Genomic DNA, 17,216 nt, shown 5'->3' with positions numbered 1-17,216 from the left:
TACCTGAATAGGAGGTCCAGGAAATAAGCCGGGAGCTGCAAATCAATGAATGTATCCTCAGCAAGTACTTAAATACAGTATGCCCTATATTCCTGGGCCCAAAGGGTCCATTACCTGTAAAACTGCAGAAGAGAATAGAATAGAATGGAGGTGAATTTTGAAGTTGTACAATACTAGACATAATAAAGCGCTAGCCCTTCATTTTAAATCGAAGGATCATAAAACCAGAGTAGTTAAAGGGACCGCCCAGGCTCAACATAGTGACTTGTAGAGACATAAATTTGTAATTTTGGTGAAAACAAAGAAGTCATGGATAAGTAAGGCTACCAAGTAGAAGCCACAGTGAGCATTTGTGGGGGAGGGGATTAAGCTACATCTTTACCTTTGAACATATACTAAAATATACTTCAGCTAAACAGAGTAAATATTTGATAAGAAAGAAAGCCATAAAGAATCTAGAAGAAAGTTTAGGTGAAGATTCAGTTTTCATGTCTTAGGATAGGACTTTTTCAGGAAAAAGAGCATAAAATTAAAGTTAAGCATATAAAAATTAGAACAAGGGGTGCCTGGGTGGTTCAGTCAGTTAAGTGTCTGCCTTCAGCTCAGATCATGATCTCAGGATCTCAGCTCCGTACCGGGCTCCCCATTCAGTGGGGAGTCTGCTTCTTCCTCTGCCTCCCCTCACCCACATCCCTGCTGCTGTTTATGCTCTCACTCTCAAATAAATAAATAAAATCTTTAAAAAGAATTTTAAAAAATAAAAAAAATTGAACAGGGGCACCTGGGTGGCTCAGTGGGTTAAAGCCTCTGCCTTCGGCTCAGGTCATGATCCCAGAGTCCTGGGATCAAGCCTCACATCAGGCTCTCTGCTCAGCAGGGAGCCTGCTTCCCTTCCTCTCTCTCTGCCTGCCTCTCTGTCTACTTGTGATCTCTATCTGTCAAATAAATAAATAAAATCTTTAAAAAAAAATTGAACAATTCAAAAGCTAACAACTGGGAAAACATCTGCAACAGATATGACAGATAAAGGATCAACATCCTTAACATATGCAGATCATTAAACAATAACAAATCAATAAACAATAACAGCAAACACTCCAATATAAAATTAGACAAAGGACAGCAGGCAGGTAATTCAAGATGAAGAAAGTTAAGTGGTCATTAAACAAGTGGGGAAATACACAATGTATTATAATCAAAAATGCAAATTACAAAATGTCAATCTTGATCAATCATATTAAAGATTAAATAATGACACTTTTTAATGCTGGCCAAAGTTGTAGATACAGAAACTCCCATGCCCTGGTAATAACAGGATTAGTATTTTTTTTTTTTTTTTTTTTTTTTTTTTTTGAGACAGAGAGAGGCAGGGGAGAGATGGGAGAGAAGTAGAGGGAGAGGGAGAAAATCTTAAGCAGGCTCCAGGCCTGAGGGAGGGCAGGGGCTCTCTCTCACAACCCTGAGATCATGACCTGAGCTAAAATCAAGAGTCAGATGCTTAGCCAATTGAGTCACCCAGGCGCCTCAGTATAATCTTTTTGATACTAATTTGTCAATATACACCAAAACCCTTCAAAACATACATACCTTTTGATTTGAAATAGTTCATGGTTGTCCAAAAGTGTGGTCAGTGGACTCCAATGGACTCCTAGAGTCCCTAAAACCCTCTCAAGGGTCTACAAAGTCAAAACTATTTTTACGGAAGAGTAAGACACATGATTTGCCTTTTGTGTGAAATTTGCATGGACAGTACAAAAACAATAATGGGTAAAACCTGCCAGCCCCTATGCGGAAATCAAGGCCAGGCAAACTGTTCTAGGAAGTCACTGTAAATTTCACTGCAACATACTTGCAGGACCAAAAAAAAAGAAGGCCAGTTTCACAATAAGAACATCTTAAGATTCACTAATTAACTTTATTAAATCTCAACCTTTGAATATGTATCCTTTTAACATTCTATAGGACAAAATAAGAAGCAAATACAAAGCACGTCTACATATCCAAGTATGATGGCTGACTTAAGGGAGGCTACTTACATGATTGCTAAACCAGCCACTTTTTCCATGGGACATCACATTTTACTTGAACGAGCAATGAACAAAGTATAATTCTTTAGTTTGGGTGTCTGGAAGACATTTTCTCAAAAATAAACAATGTGAGCTTGTCACTTCAAAGAAAACAAGTGATAATACTTGTTGCAATAATAAAATTTGAGCTTTCAAGGGAAAATTCAAATATTGGAAAACTCTGTACCCATCACCATAAGCTTGACAGCTTCAAATCTTACATATTTTTCTGATGAGATCTGTGGGGATATTAACGAATGTGATTTTTCGATACTGTAAAATGAAAGGTGACAACATCTGGAAGATCCGCATAATTCACAACCAACATTTTGCAAACAAACAATGCATGAATGATAAAAATCACGAATGGGTTGAAGATCCACTCAAAGTTCAAGACAGACCAGTGGACTGTAATATAACAGAGTGAAAAGCTTCATGATATGGTTTCACATTCTACTTTGCAATTAACCTTTGAGAAAATACCACTTGCTAGGTTTTATGTAATAACAAAAATATCCACAATTATTTAAAAAGCCTATTAAATTATTCTTCTCTTTTTCAACTACATCTGTCTGAGGCTAGAGTTTCTTCATACTCTTTAATCAAAATAACATATTACAACAGGTTGAATACAGAAGCAGATGTCTTCCTTTTATTTAAGACAGTCACTAAAGAGATCTGCAAAAATTAAAACAATGCCATTTTCTCACTACTTTTTTGAAATGATGGTTATTAATTAATCAGAAAAATATAACATAAAATGGGTTTATTACTGTCATTTTAAAATAAATTAATAAGATTTAAAAAAATTCCAATTTTAATTTACATTTTGGTGAATATCAACAGATGTAGTCTATGTAAACAAAAGTTCTTTGGGGTCTTTGAGGCTTATTTAGAGTATAGAGATCTGAACACCAAAAAGTTTGAAAACTACTGATATAGTCACACCCAACATCTGTGGATCTAAAGAAAATAAGCAGAAGACTTGGCATTATATACCAAATACATCAGAAAATTTTAAAAACAAACTTTTGATGTCCAATAATAAAGAAGTGGATGGCACATATAGAAAGTGATATTATTTATTTGAAACAAATTGTGAAGAGTTTCATGAGAAGTGCTCACAATATGTTAAGTAAGAATAGGAAGACCTATAAACTATATTAATAAGGACAGTATTACACTGAAAAAAAGACCACAAGGAAATATATAAATTATTAAAAGAAATTTTCTGGGCATGCAATTATGAGTAATTCTTGTTTTCTTTACTGAGCATGCACAACTTTTAAAAACAGGAAAATAAAATTTTTAGCAACTTTTAAAAAACATTTCTGTACTGGGGTCCCTGGGTGGCTCAGTCTGTTAAGCCTCTGATTCTTGATTTCAGCTCTAGTCATGATCTTGGGGTGGGGAGATCAAGCTCTGCATTAGGCTCAGCACTGGGCGAGGTGGAGTAGCTTGGGATTCTCTCTCTCCCTCTCACTTTCCTCCCCTCACACCCGTTCCTGCACATGTGCTCTCTCTCTCAAATAAATAAAATCTTAAATACAAAAACAAAACCATTTCAGTACTTTGATTTTTTTTAGTACTTAGTGTATGTGAATACCACCAAAAAATAGTTATCACTGTTATTACTATTAATATGAAGAAGACTAATCGAGGCAGCTTAGTGTAGAATTCTGAACTGGAAGTCAAGAAACCTGTATTTGACATTGTTTTGTCTTTTGACTAAAGGCATTTTGAAAAGTCACTTAACCTATTTAAACCATCAGAAATTATCTATGAGGTCCTTACCTGACTGACTCTAGTAAAATGAACTATCAAATCTTAAGGTTGCTCAAGGCCTTTGCAACAACCACCCGTTGTAAAACAGTGCCATCATGAAAACTGCGAAGTCAACTCCAAAAATCACACTGTTAATAGAATTTCCACTCACGCTGCTAAATGACCCTTTAATCTCATCTTTTGCAGAGTAGTAGTACAGACTGTAAAGTTTCCAGTGGAAGAAGAGTTAGTTATTCTTTGAATGGTATTTGGGAAAATTGAAAAATATTTGGCCATGTCATGAATATGGGGGAAAAAAAAAAGCACATAAGAGAATAGGCAACAGAGCACAGTGCCCCAAACAAAGGGCATCCTTCTTTAGTACACTTTCTAAGTCCTCTATAAGTATATGGGAAGGTTACTTCTTATGGAGTTGAGGCAACAAGGGGAAAAAAAAAAAGTGATAAAGAGAAAGAAGTGTGGTAGAAGAGGAGAGGGAAAAAGGAGGCAAAAAGAAAGAGAAGCAAAAATACAGTAGTAATATGAGACCATAACAAGAGCAGAAGTTCTAAATGTATGCTCCATCTTCAAGCTGCCCAGAAAAATCTACCGGTTCTCTCAGCTAACCAGCTTTCTCCTATTTCACTGTTCATTGGAAGAGTTGGCAAGAGTTAATGAAAGAAAATTAAATCCCAGTTTGTCAATTTTATTCCTTGTTAACAAGTCTGATAAAAGTCTTAGAAACTATAAAAGGAAAAATATTGCCTTTAATTATATCTGGGTAATACTAAAAAACATTTTATAGATGAGGAAAACTGACTCCTTCAAAAACATTGAGGTCATAAAAGACTTTTCCTCTTCAATTTGTACTTTATTAAAATCAATTATCCAATAATCTCTTTCTTCAAGAAAACATGTCTTTGGTGATATCTGTGCAAGGGTGGGAAGTATGAAATACGGCTGGAGTGTGTATAATATGGTTGTTAAAATGGCCCTTCTTGACCCAAGAGTGGAATCCCTAGGGCGTGAGTCTCTCACTGCACTGAGAACCCTGGAGATCACTTAATGGCTTTAGAGATTGATTGTTTAGAGTTGAACAGTAGGAGGCCCCTTTAGGCCTGTGGTCCCTTGTTTGTTTCCCGGGGCCAGTGGAAAAGGGTCTGCCATTTTGTACTTCCACTTTGGGAAGGCCCTGCCACCTATCCTTCATCCTTGGTATCTGTCAATTAACCAGACATTTATGAAGCAACTATCATGGGCAGCCATCACCTAGAACGCACCAAGTTTTCAATAAACGTTTGTGGACTTGAATTTAATTTCAAGGCCTTGGGAAGCTGCCAGGGATTCATCCGTTTAAGAGTCTCCTGTGGAAGACAGGTGAAAGAAGAAAGCTTTTCACATCCTTGATCACCCAACACCAGACACTCCTGTTCCTCCCCACTCATGGGTGACACGTGGCTCCTAAGCGCTGGCTGGGATGCCCAGGCACAGCTGCTGCCGGCAAAGGGCTGTGCGAGTGGAGAGACGGACACTTACCTGGGGAACCTCTGCTTCAGCTTCCTCAGGCTCTGCCTGGTAGGCGGCACAGACACTAGGCACTGGGCTATCTCGTCGTACTGGGCTTTGGTCAGTATCATGTTGGGCCAGGGACGGGAAAGTGGCGGGGACAAGGAAAACACGCCCTGGGCTCCAGCAGCCTTGGTGCCGGGAGACGAGGGGTGGGCAGGCAGCGGCAAGGCGCTGGGTCCTAGTCTTTTTTGGCTTGTTCCTATACCCCCTTCATCACTAACTTACACGGCTTAGGCTTCAACCGGCAGCTCGGCGGCGGGGGGCGGGCTGTAGACCCGATTGCCCTACCTTGGCTTTCTGAGCAGCCGCAGTGGGCCCGGCCGAAGGCAAGCCGCCGCCATGATAGTTAAGGGCAAAACAACCAGGAAGGAGCTGCGGTCCGCAGAGGTGGCGCCTAAATCTCTGCGGACTAGTGTCCGGGCTGCGTTCACCTGCGATCAACCTGGTCTGCTCGCGGCATTCATACTCTCCCAGCTACCAGCAGTCAGGGAGCACTAGCTCACAAACCGGGCAGCAGGACACAAAAGCGTCCCATGATCTTCAAGCTTGAGGCCCAGAAAGCGACGGCTTGGGCGCGCCATTTGAATACGCTTCCAAACGCGCCGTTTTAGCTCAGCTCCAATCGGAGGCCAGCAAAGAATGTCGTCTTCTCCAAGGTCTCTCCGCACTCTGCGAGCAGGAGCCGGACAGGTAATACCCGCTGGGACAGCTGTAGACGTACAGCTTGGCTTGTGTTGAGAAGTCCGGCAACTTCTGCAGCTCGCGAGGAAGGCACTTTTGGTCATTTTGGGAAACAATAGAAAACAAATGGGACCTCATCAAACAGCCCTCAGGAAAGCATCTCTCTCTCACTCCCCAGAGTTAGGTGCTTAACTTACTGAAACCAATTCTTACTCTTTTTGTATCTTGACCTCTTAGAAAATGGTAGGCGCTCAAGAAATGTTTGGAGAAATGAGTCACTGGATGAATTACTGTTTTTAACAGTAATAGAGGTGTTGTAACAGATAGCAGCCCTCCCGAGGCAATGTATTAAGACATCAGTCCTTTAATCCCTTAAAAAAAAATCTGGTTTGGAGGCGCCTGGGTGGCTCAGTGGGCTAAGCCTCTGCCTTGGGCTCAGGTCATGATCTCAGGGTTCTGGGATCAAGGCCCTCATCGGGCTCTCTGCTCAGCAGGGAGCCTGCTTCCTCCGCTCTCTCTGCCTGCCTCTCTGCCTACTTGTAATCTCTGTCTGTCAAATAAATAAATAAACTCTTAAAAAAAAAAATCTGGTTCTTAGAAGGTAATGTGTTGTGTTTCTTCTCAAATTTAACGTTTTAAGAAAGAGAAGGTTTTAAGAATTTAACTATTTTAAGGTAGTAATTTCTTTTTCTTTCTTTCCTTTTTTTTTTTTAAATCTGGAATAAGGCCTGGGTTGGAAATTTAGCTTAGATATGCTTTCTTGGGTAAATGTCTTAATCCATCTAAGCCTTAGCTCCTTTGTCTGTAAAACATGGCCTAAGAGAGTGTTAGTTTTTGGTGTAGTAATTACGCATTAAGAGCTGGCAAGACCACAGTTAGCATTAAGTTTAAGTTAGTACAAGGAACAGATAGATTCCTTAGCTTAGTGTCCGGTGGATACTCTGTGTAAGTTGAATAGCCTTTGTAAGACCACTTGACAATGATAGGTCACTTGGACGTGGTTGTTGACCAGTTATTGTTTGTTCTCCACACACTGACTCACTTAATCATAATTTCCTATGAAGCAGGTACTATCGCCGTTATCATCTTCCTCTTCCCTTTTGTGTAGAGTGAATAAACTGAGGCATGGAAAGGTTAGGTAAGGTTAGGTAGCTTTCCCAGAGGTCATGAGAACAAGTAAGCAACAGGGGTAGAGTTTAAACTCTCGAAATTTGGTTCCAGGGTCTGTGGTCTTTGCCAACTCTCAATGCTTAATTACTACACCAAAAACTAACACTCTCTTAGGCCAAAGGTTAAGGATTTTTTTTTTTTTTTGAAGGGAACAATTTACATTTCAAAGAACCTTTTAGTCCAGGCTTTAAAAAAAGCTTCACCACTTTATTTTCCCAGGCGTCTCAAAATCCAGTATCAGCAGTGAATCCTGAATTCAGCAACCCTAGTTTAGTTTAGTTTTGTTTTGTTTTTGTTTTTAATATTTACATCAGAATGTTTTTCCCCCATGTGCTTTGCATCTTGCGCTGGTTGTGTGACATTAGTACATAACTATTTATTTATGGCAGCGTGGCCCGGAGTTGCCACCTGGCTAGTTTGTTGCTGACCCTGCCGTGACTTTTACATGAAAGCTAGTTGACGATAAGCAGACACCACTTGATCCCCCATTCCTTTCTCCTTCTCCACTCCACTCTTTGCAATTCACAGCCAACAGATTTTTATAGAAAACATCAGTTCAAGGATGTTTGCACTAGTTATTTTTTATGGTAACTCTTCTCTCTGGCTCTTGTCCTGCATTCACCCTCACGATGGTTCAGGAAAAAGCTAGGTTTGTTTTTCTGGTTTTTATTTTTAACATGCTGGCAGTTTACAATTTTGACCCAAATCCAGTAGATTGTTTAGAGTTAGCGCCAAGGGAAAAGCACAGTTTTGTTGTTCTCATTGGCAGTGACAGTAGGGTTGTTCCTTAAGCACAAAATAGAAGCAAAGCTGAAATGTAGTAGAAGGTGTGGTGGTGTTTAGGTGTTTTTTACTTATTTATATTTTGCATGAAATGCTCAGATTAAGACAGTTAATCCTTTGAGGCTCCTTTCTTCCCTCCCTTCCCCTACTCTCCTCCCTTCTGTCCCATCTCTCATATCACACTCCCTGCCCCTCAGCTGCCCTGTTCCTTCGAGAGCTGCCTTTCCATCTCTGAAGTTCCCCTACTGTTTCTCAATCAGTCAATGATACCAGCCACCCACTAAGTGAAGTAGGTTGTGAAGTGAAAACAATACCAAACTAAAAACACAAAGAACTAGCTACCTGTTTCAAATCAGCTATAAATTATGTGGCCTTGACCCAGTGACAGCCTCTCTGATCCTGACCGTCCTCATCTTAACCCAAAGAAATGGAACTCTATAGTTCTAATAGGGAGAAAGAATCTACAGATATGAAAATGTGTATGAAATCATCGCGAGAAAATGTGTCAAAATGGGGGGTAGTACGGCTCCCTCAAAAAACCTCCAGCCCTGAAAGATGGGCTGGAGTGAATGGCTTGACCAGATTTCTTTTTGCCAATTCCTGGACGCTGTGAATGATGAACAATTGTAAAGGAGTTGTGGGGTTTGGCAGGGAGGCATCAGAAGGTCATTTCAAGAAGAGTGCTAAACACAAAGGACTAAAAATAAGAATGAGCCAAGTCACGTGCATGGGAAAGTTATTCTGGCTGGAGCAGAGAGTTCTAGGCAGAGTGAAAAGGAGTTGAAGGTGCTTGACCTTGGAAAGAGTCAGTCGCATTTTTGAAAAGTCTGTTGTTCACTGACTCTGCCAAATCCAATGCATGTTTTTAAAAATAAATACTGACATTTTATTATATCTTAAAATCTGATTCTACTCATGGAAACTTGTTAAAGTCATCTCATTGCTTATTTTAAAGAAAAATAATTCAAGTTTACTAACTGAAGAAAGAAGGGAGTTAATACTATTTAAGCACTGTGATGCTCAGACCTTATCCCATCAGTCCTTAATTTATAGATTAGGAAACTGAGGCTCAAAGTGAGTAAAGGAATTGCCAGTTAAGTCCCAAAACCATGATTTGGATCTCCGCTAGTCTGACTGTAGTGCCTCATGTTCTCCATCACAGTGTACTGTAATTCAAAAAGGAAAAACTCTTTCATTGAACTATCCTTAATTAGCATTTATGCCCTGAACTAGCAGGCTACCTTCTTTGGGCACCAGCAATGCCTGCTGAAGAAGCAGTGACCTTCAATTTTGACATTTCGCCAAACACACTCTAGAAAAAATTGTTTGGCCTCTTTGGATAAAAGAGACTGCATATCATTCTCTTTGCCCTGTGAAGTACCACCTAAGGTGATGCATCTTTTGAAAGCAAAGTTTATATTTCCATAGTTGCCATCCATGAGTGATAGGTCATTTTATTGTGGTCCCAACATAATGTAAGCACTTAGTAGATAATAAAGATCAAAATAAATCAGTTGTTGAGGCTTGCAGAAATTACTCAACTTAAGGACTTGAGGAAAACAAAAGGAAAAATACAGAAGGACATTCCACACCATGATGGTGAAGCAGTTACCTTGAAGAGTCAGAGAAGACCCAAACCCAAGTGTTTGGTTGTTTCACATGAATGAACTCCTAGTTTGTCAAACGAGATAGGCTGATTCCAGAAGGAGTTTGTGTGTTGGTGGGGGTATCCCCTGAAGACCTGTTACAAACAGAACTGATGTCCTGAGCACACATAATTCAGAATGGCATCCCTGGAAGTCTTTCTTATTCAATAATACTAAGAGCCAGTTGTGGGGTGGGAGGGCACTTACCAAAGGCAGGCACCATGCTAAGCACATTACATACATCTATTCTCCCTTAATTCTCAGATCCACCTTCTAGATCTAAGTGCTATTATTAAATCCATTCTCCAGGGGAGAAACCTAAGGCTTAAAGAGGTGCTTTCTATTTATCTCATCGATTGTTTTATAGCATTTTAGAAGAGTATTTCTCACACTGTCTGCCTTGAGGGCTCAGTTTTCCCCCAACTTTTCACGGACAAATACTTCTATAAATAAGATAAAAATGAATTACTCAAAAAACGAAATTTAAAAACACAAAGACACACAAAATGCAAGCCCCAATTTGTTATTAGGAGTCAATAGACTTAGAGTTACTCTACCAAATTGCTATAAAAGGGTCTAAACTCTTATTCTCAATTTCTGTACTCTTCTCAGCAAAACCTGTGAGAAACATTTTGAGGACCAGCGCTGGTTTGCTGATCACGTTTGTGAGTGGTATTGTAGTAGAACCTACGAAAGCCACCATCGTAAGCCAGGTATGTGCAAAGTCTAGGACATTTCACTTTCATGTACTCTTAAGTAGAAGTATAACCTGTTCCTTCTAGACTTGTAAGTATCAGTCATCATTATTATTGCCTTTATTCTACTATATTTAGTTCTGCTCAAGTGATGTATATTTATTAAGATCTGCAGTGCAAATCCTCACAGGCTATTTCATTATATCCCCTATGAAATTAACATCATGTGTTTTTATGGCATAGAACCTGATTTCTTCTTTAAATTATAAACCCAATCAGTCAGAGTTTATATATCTCTTCTGTTTTTAATCATACATGAAACACTATTGGCACAGGGTAAAGACTATTAATTGACATTTACACATTTACTATTAACACATTTGACAAGGATAAAATAGAAAGTAGTGTTTTCACAGGGACAATTTCTCTTGGGTGTTTGTGTGTTATAGTAAAGGGAGGCACGTGAACATGTTTGTTGAAGAAAGACTGAAGCCTCTTAAATTTTCTCCTCAGGCTCATCAGGGACTTGTGGATAATTTGCAGGCAATTTGTATCCCCTTTTCCTGCAGGACTAAACCTCAGATGTAATTTCTGCAGTTGTCAATCACTCTTCTTGTCCCACAGACCATTCTGCAAGAATATATCATGTTCTGAAGGTTTTCTCACATTTATAAATTCAGGAATTGAAAAGGACTATGCTGGTGAAGTAGAGGGTTTCTCTTGTAGAAAGAAGAATGAGAGGCAAGGAATCAAGTCTGTCCTTAATAAGCACTTCTTTCAATGTAAGCTAGAGTGGGAAGTGCATGTCAGATGGAGATTAGCTCTAAGTCTCTTCATTTAAAAAATTACTCTCTTTTGCCATCCCACTGGGTTAGACTTTCGAAAGAGCAGGCAAGATGCCAGTCAGGATTTATAACCCTTTCCTTCTCCATGATTGATAGATGGAGAGTTAGGGGAAGGAGTTCCTTCTGAGATAAATATAAAGATTGTTATAATAATAATAGGCTCCTTTATGTCAAGCAAGTGAAAGCATTTTACATGCTTATCTAACGTATTGCCATCAAAGAAACTATAACTGGCATTCTCATACCTACTTGGCATATGGGGAAACTGAGATACAATATGGCTTAGAACTTCAACCAGTTTCTTTAGATTTCACTTTTAAATGTGAGGCTATAAAAATACATCTTTTTTTATACTTAATTTCTCTTTTCATGATCATCAAAGAAACATATGCTCCTTGTAGCCAACAACACAAGATCAGATACTATAAATTATCCTTAGTCCCATCACTTGGAAGCCACAACTGTAACCATGTTGGCATTATTTCTTCCAGTCATTTTTCTACAAAGTTTTCTTTTTCATAGATAAAATCAAACTGTATATACAACTTGAGTCCCACTCTGTTCACTTTATGTTACAATCATGAGCCAAGATATTCTTATCAACACTTGGCAGTTTTGACCTTAGTTTCTTATCAAGAGTAGAGCAGCAGGTTTCTGAAGTTAGGAGATGAACTCTTGCAGGGCGAGTCCTTGAACGAGGTCCTTGTCCTAACCAGCACAAGACTGGGTGGTCCTTCAGTTCCAGCCATGAGCTGCTCTTCTGACAATGTGAGAATGATGCAATGGATCCTCTGGAACGAGGCAGAGGTTTCTGTGACTTGACTGATGGGCAGCTTTCCTGGGCATTCCATTCACAGAGCTATGATTAAAATCATGTCAGTAAGCCTCCTACCATGTGGACATTCTGTCAGTCAACATGTTGACACTGGAATCAGCGTGCAATTTTTTTAAAGGTGGCTACTGGTTAGATCTGAACATTCAGATGCATTGCAGTCCTGCATTGGGAGCAAATGTTTTGCATTGCCCAGAGGACAGTCATACTGGATGCCAATCTTCATGCCAGAAGAGCTTGGGTTTTCATTTCACTTTCAAGCAGCACTAAAAGGCTCAAGTTGGCACAGAGATGAGAAGGGATTAAAGGTAATGGTGTGGGCAGGGAGTAACAGAGGTGGGGTCTAAAGGTACAGTTAAGCTCTGCACACATGTGCATACACACACACACACACACACACACATGCACAAACACAACCTAGTTTTATAAAATAACACTAGAACTATTTGTATAAAACTTTAAAAAAACATATAAATGCTTTTAAAATCAAAGCCCAGTGTAGCTCATTTATGCCAACTCCTCTCAGGAAAATATGGACATTCCCCAAAACTCATTCATTCATTTATCAGATATTTACTGAGAGCTACCATGCACGAGGCACTGTTCTGGGCTATGTGTCTAAGCAACATATAGGACCAACCAAGTCCCCACTCTCAAAGTTTATTTTCTTCAATAAGATTTTTAATCTATCAAAAAAGTATTTCATGCTGCAACTTAAAATAGGCTAAAGAGACATGGCAACTCAAAGCAATACTTGAAAAGACTGGATTTTATACTGGGGTGTGGGGCAGGAGGGGAAGAAGTACAAAAAAGAACATTATTGGATGAACTCACAAAATTGGAATATAAATGATGGATTATATTTTATGTATAGAAAATATATTTTTAGATATTATATAGATAGAATATATATGTATATGTGCATTTTTGTATCTATATAATACATGTGTATATATGTGTGTATGTATACACATATTTATTTATATAAATATATACCCCCAAATGATCCAGAAAAAATAAATCAAGAATGAAGAGTAAATGACAAATCAAAATGGAATAAAATTCAATAGTAGGTGAATCTAGATATAAGGTATATGGGTATTTTTTGTCCTCCTCATTTTATACTATTTTTATTTTGTAATGCTTTGGTAAATTTGAAATTAGTTTTAAATAAAATATTTAAAACCTATTTCACTTTGTAAAATGAATGCAAACACAAAGTCCTTAAATCACATGGCAATCTCCTGTCAGTCACATATGATTTATAGACATTTGATTGACATGCTGATTTTCTTGGGACTTCACAGATAGGATTGTGTTCCCTAATCAGACCCACAGGATAACTGAGGCATAACTTTCAAAATCTCCATCTATCTCCCCACAACGTGGACCATATGTGCTTTCCATCTCATCTAGGAACCTAATGATTTCCTTTTATATCTATATGAAATCTCTCTTAAATACATAATTATCCCACTCGCTGTGTAATTGTCATTCACACTCACTGGGTTAATAAACACCCTAAAGATCTCAGCTATATGATAGACACAGGAAATGCCACCAAACGATCCCTTTAGAGACATCTCTATCTTCCTTCCTTCCTTTTCTCTTTAGAAGTCAGATTTCCCAACGTTCTTTTACTCTTTCCACTCTTCCCCTCACCAATGTTTACCCAGATAAAACTCCTGCATGTCAAATCCTGTCTTGCGTCAGTTTCTTAGAGGACGTAGACTAACATGGCCGCTTTATCTTTAGAAGCATCCACCTAGAACTAGAGGTTACATCCTAGTCACCCTACTGCATTTGGGTGTTTCCCAAGCCATCATCAGCACTACATTAGAAATGATCACCCAAGAAGGCAGCCTAAACGAATATTTATTAGACTAGACTTTGAAGTCAAAAGGACTCAGGTGGAAGAATTAGTTGGATGATCCTAATATTTAATGGAATCAGATTTCTACCCAGTGATACACATATTAGATAGTAATAGACAGATATATGTGTGTGTGTGTGTGTGTGTGTGTGTATTTTTATTTTTAACAGACCACTCTTTTTTAGGTACCACACAGATTTTCTTCATTTCTAAAGACAGACAGCAAAGTAACTAGATGTAAAGTTCCTTGGTTGCAATTAAAATGTTTGTTTTCCCAAGGAAATGTAAATTTTTACACAGATGACCTGAATTAACTTAGCTATTTCTGTAATTCTTCAGACTTACAATCACCAGTACTATCTTGGATTTCTTCATTTACGCAAACCACTAATCCCTCTTCGGTTCTCTCTTGGAGGTTAATGCTTATTTCAGTCTTGTCCAATGTATAATAACTCCTCTTGCCTAGATTTGGGGGGCCCAGAGGCATGTAGCCATTTGTGTACCCCACATATCTTGAAATTCTGAAAACATCTCAAACACAACTTTTTAAAAAATGAAGCTCATTTTCATGTTCCTTTAGATATGCTTCCTTTCTTGGAAATGGCACTAGCTACCACCCATCCTTTCCATCCTTCCTTGGTAATAGCCAATCACCAAGTGCTACCTATCACTGAGAAATATGCTACTGTCACTATATCGGTCCTTTCTTTCATTATATTTTGAGGTAAAATTGTTATATAACCTATGTTTTGGTGTACAACATTGTAATTCAACTTCTGCATGCTCTAAGAAGTGGTCACCAGTGAAATGTAATTACCATCCATCACCATTCAATCAACCCCCTTCATTCTTTTGCCACCCCTCACCCCCCTTCCCCTCTGGCAACCACAATCTGTTCTCTGTATCTGTGAGTTCGTTTTTGTTTTGTTTTGTTTGTTTTTTAATGATTCCACATATAAGTGAAATCAAGTGGTATTTGTCTTTCTCTATCTGACTATCTGATGTATTTCACATAGCATAATATTCTTTAGGTCCATCCATGCTATCACAAATGATAAGATTTCATTCTTTTTTTAATGGCTGAGTAATATTCCATTATATATATGTTTATATATATATGTATATGTGTACATATGTATATAACATCTTCTTTATCCATTCATCCATCAATGACATTTAGTTATTTCCATTTCTTGGCTATGTAAATAACACTGTGATGAACATAAGGGTGCATGTATTTTTTTGAATCATTGTTTTTACATTCTTCAGATAAATAGCCAGATTGGAATAGCTGGATCATAGGGTAGTTCTACGTTTTAATCTTTTGAAGATTCTCCATACTGTTTTCCACACTGGCTGTACCAATTTACATTCCCACCAGTAGTGTGCAAGGGTTCCCGTTCTCCACATCCTTTCCAACACTTGCTATTTCTTGGTGTTTTTGTTGCTGTTGTTATCATTGTTGTTTTTGCCAACAGTCTAACTGGTGTGAGGTGATATCTCATTGTGGTTTGATTTACATTTTCTTTTTTTTTTTTTTTTTTTTTAAAGATTTTATTTATTTATTTATTTGACAGACAGAGATCACAAGTAGGCAGAGAGGCAGGCAGAGAGAGAGAGAGAGGAGGAAGCAGGCTCCCTGCGGAGCAGAGAGCCCAACGTGGGGCTCGATCCCAGGACCCTGGGATCATGACCTGAGCTGAAGGCAGAGGCTATAACCCACTGAGCCACCCAGGTGCCCCTGATTTACATTTTCTTAACAATTAGTGCCATTGAATATTTTTTCCTGTGTATGGTATAAGATAGTTGCCCAATTTCTTTCTTCCACATGTGACTGTACAGTTTTCCCAGCACCATTTTCCCAGAAAGGAAGAGACAGTATTTCCCCATTGTATGTTCTTGACTCCTTTGTCATAAGTTGTCCATATATGTGTAGGTTTAAATCTGGGCTCTCAATTTTATTCCATTGATCTGTATGTCTGTTGCCAATACCATGCTGTTTTGATTTCTTTATTTTTGTAATGTAGTTTGAAATCAGGATACACGAAACCTCCAGCTTTGTTCTTTTTTCCCAAGATTGTTGCTTTGAAATCTTTTGTGGTTCCATACAAATTTTGGAATTATTTGTTCTAGTTCTGTGAAAAATGCCATTGGAACTTTAGCAGCAATTGCATTGAATCTATAGGTTGCTTTGGATAGTATGGACATTTTAACATTATTAATTCTTTTAATTTGTAAGTACTGAGTATCTTTCCATTTCTATATATGTAATGTCACCTGCAAATAGTGACAGTTTTCATTTTTTCTTACCAATTCGGATGCCTCATATTCCTTTTTCTTGCTCATTTTTCTGGCTAGGACTCCAGTACCATGTTGAATAAAAGTGGCAAAAGTGGGCATCCTTGTCTTGCTCTGGATCTCAGAGTAAAAACTTTCAACTTTTTAGCACTGAATATGATGTTAGCTGTGAGTTTGTCATACATGGACTTTATCATGTTTAGATATATTCTCTCTGTACCCACTTTGTTGAGTGTTTTTTATCGTAAGTGGATGTTGATTTTTATCAAATGCTTTCTTCTGCATCTATTGAGATGATCATATGATCTCTGTCCTTCATTTTGTTAACGTGCTATATCCTGTTGATTTGCAGATGTTGAATCATCCTTACATCGCTGAAATAAATACCATTTGACCATAATGTATGATCTTTTAATGTACTCTTAAATTTGGCTTGCTCATATTTTGTTGAGAGTTTTTGTATAATGTTCATTAGTGATATTGGCCTGTAATTTTCCTTTTTGTGGTGTCCTTTTCTGGTTTTGGTACAAGGATAATGTTGAGCTCATGAAATGAGTTTGGAAATGTTCCCTCTTCTTCAATTTTTTGGATGAGTTTGAGAAGGATAGGTGTTCAATCTTTCAATATTTGGTAAAATACACCAGTGAAGCCATTTGGTCCTAGACTCTTTTCTTTCTTTACTCCACTAGTCTCCTAATGAAATTCCTGCAATAATGTGTCTCTATTCCAGTTTTCCACACTCAAACCAAGGTGATTTAAAAAACAAATGCAAACACAAGTCTCCTTGAGATGTTCTTGCTTATTTTGTGGTTTCATTCTTCTTTCTTCTTCTTTCTTCTATCTCCTGATAGAAGTGAAAACACACAGTTTAAACGCACAATTTTGAAGGCCATTGTTTTTGCCCTTTACCCTCCTTGCACCACAGCTGCCTAGTTCTTTTATGTTAATATGCAAGGGAATATGCATTTTCCTTTATTGAGGTGTCCATACTCCT

General features: G+C 38.3%; 1 protein-coding gene and 1 long non-coding RNA gene across 7 annotated transcripts in view; one reads left to right on the top strand and one right to left on the bottom strand.

The window, feature by feature from the left end:
- Positions 1-5,664, bottom strand: part of CDIN1 (CDAN1 interacting nuclease 1) — a 219,400-nt gene extending 213,736 nt beyond the window's left edge. For 2 of the 5 annotated variants that reach the window (XM_047737741.1, XM_047737745.1), the window contains exon 1: positions 5,367-5,660. In XM_047737741.1, coding sequence (XP_047593697.1) covers positions 5,367-5,467 — 101 coding nt within the window. In that variant the 5' untranslated portion in view covers positions 5,468-5,660. Of the gene's footprint in view, positions 1-5,366 lie in introns of all 5 variants that reach the window. The other 3 variants (XM_047737743.1, XM_047737744.1, XM_047737742.1) reach the window with 3 other exon arrangements.
- A 162-nt stretch (positions 5,665-5,826) lies between these two features.
- Positions 5,827-17,216, top strand: part of LOC125104868 (uncharacterized) — a 147,268-nt gene continuing 135,878 nt past the window's right edge. For both annotated transcript variants that reach the window (XR_007128751.1, XR_007128750.1), the window contains exons 1-2: positions 5,827-6,089; positions 10,292-10,392. This is a non-coding gene — a long non-coding RNA (uncharacterized LOC125104868). The remainder of the gene's footprint in view (positions 6,090-10,291; positions 10,393-17,216) is intronic.

This window comes from Lutra lutra, chromosome 7, assembly GCF_902655055.1.
Source record: "Lutra lutra chromosome 7, mLutLut1.2, whole genome shotgun sequence".
Lineage (NCBI taxonomy): Eukaryota > Metazoa > Chordata > Mammalia > Carnivora > Mustelidae > Lutra > Lutra lutra.
This window is presented reverse-complemented; position numbering and strand designations above follow the sequence as displayed.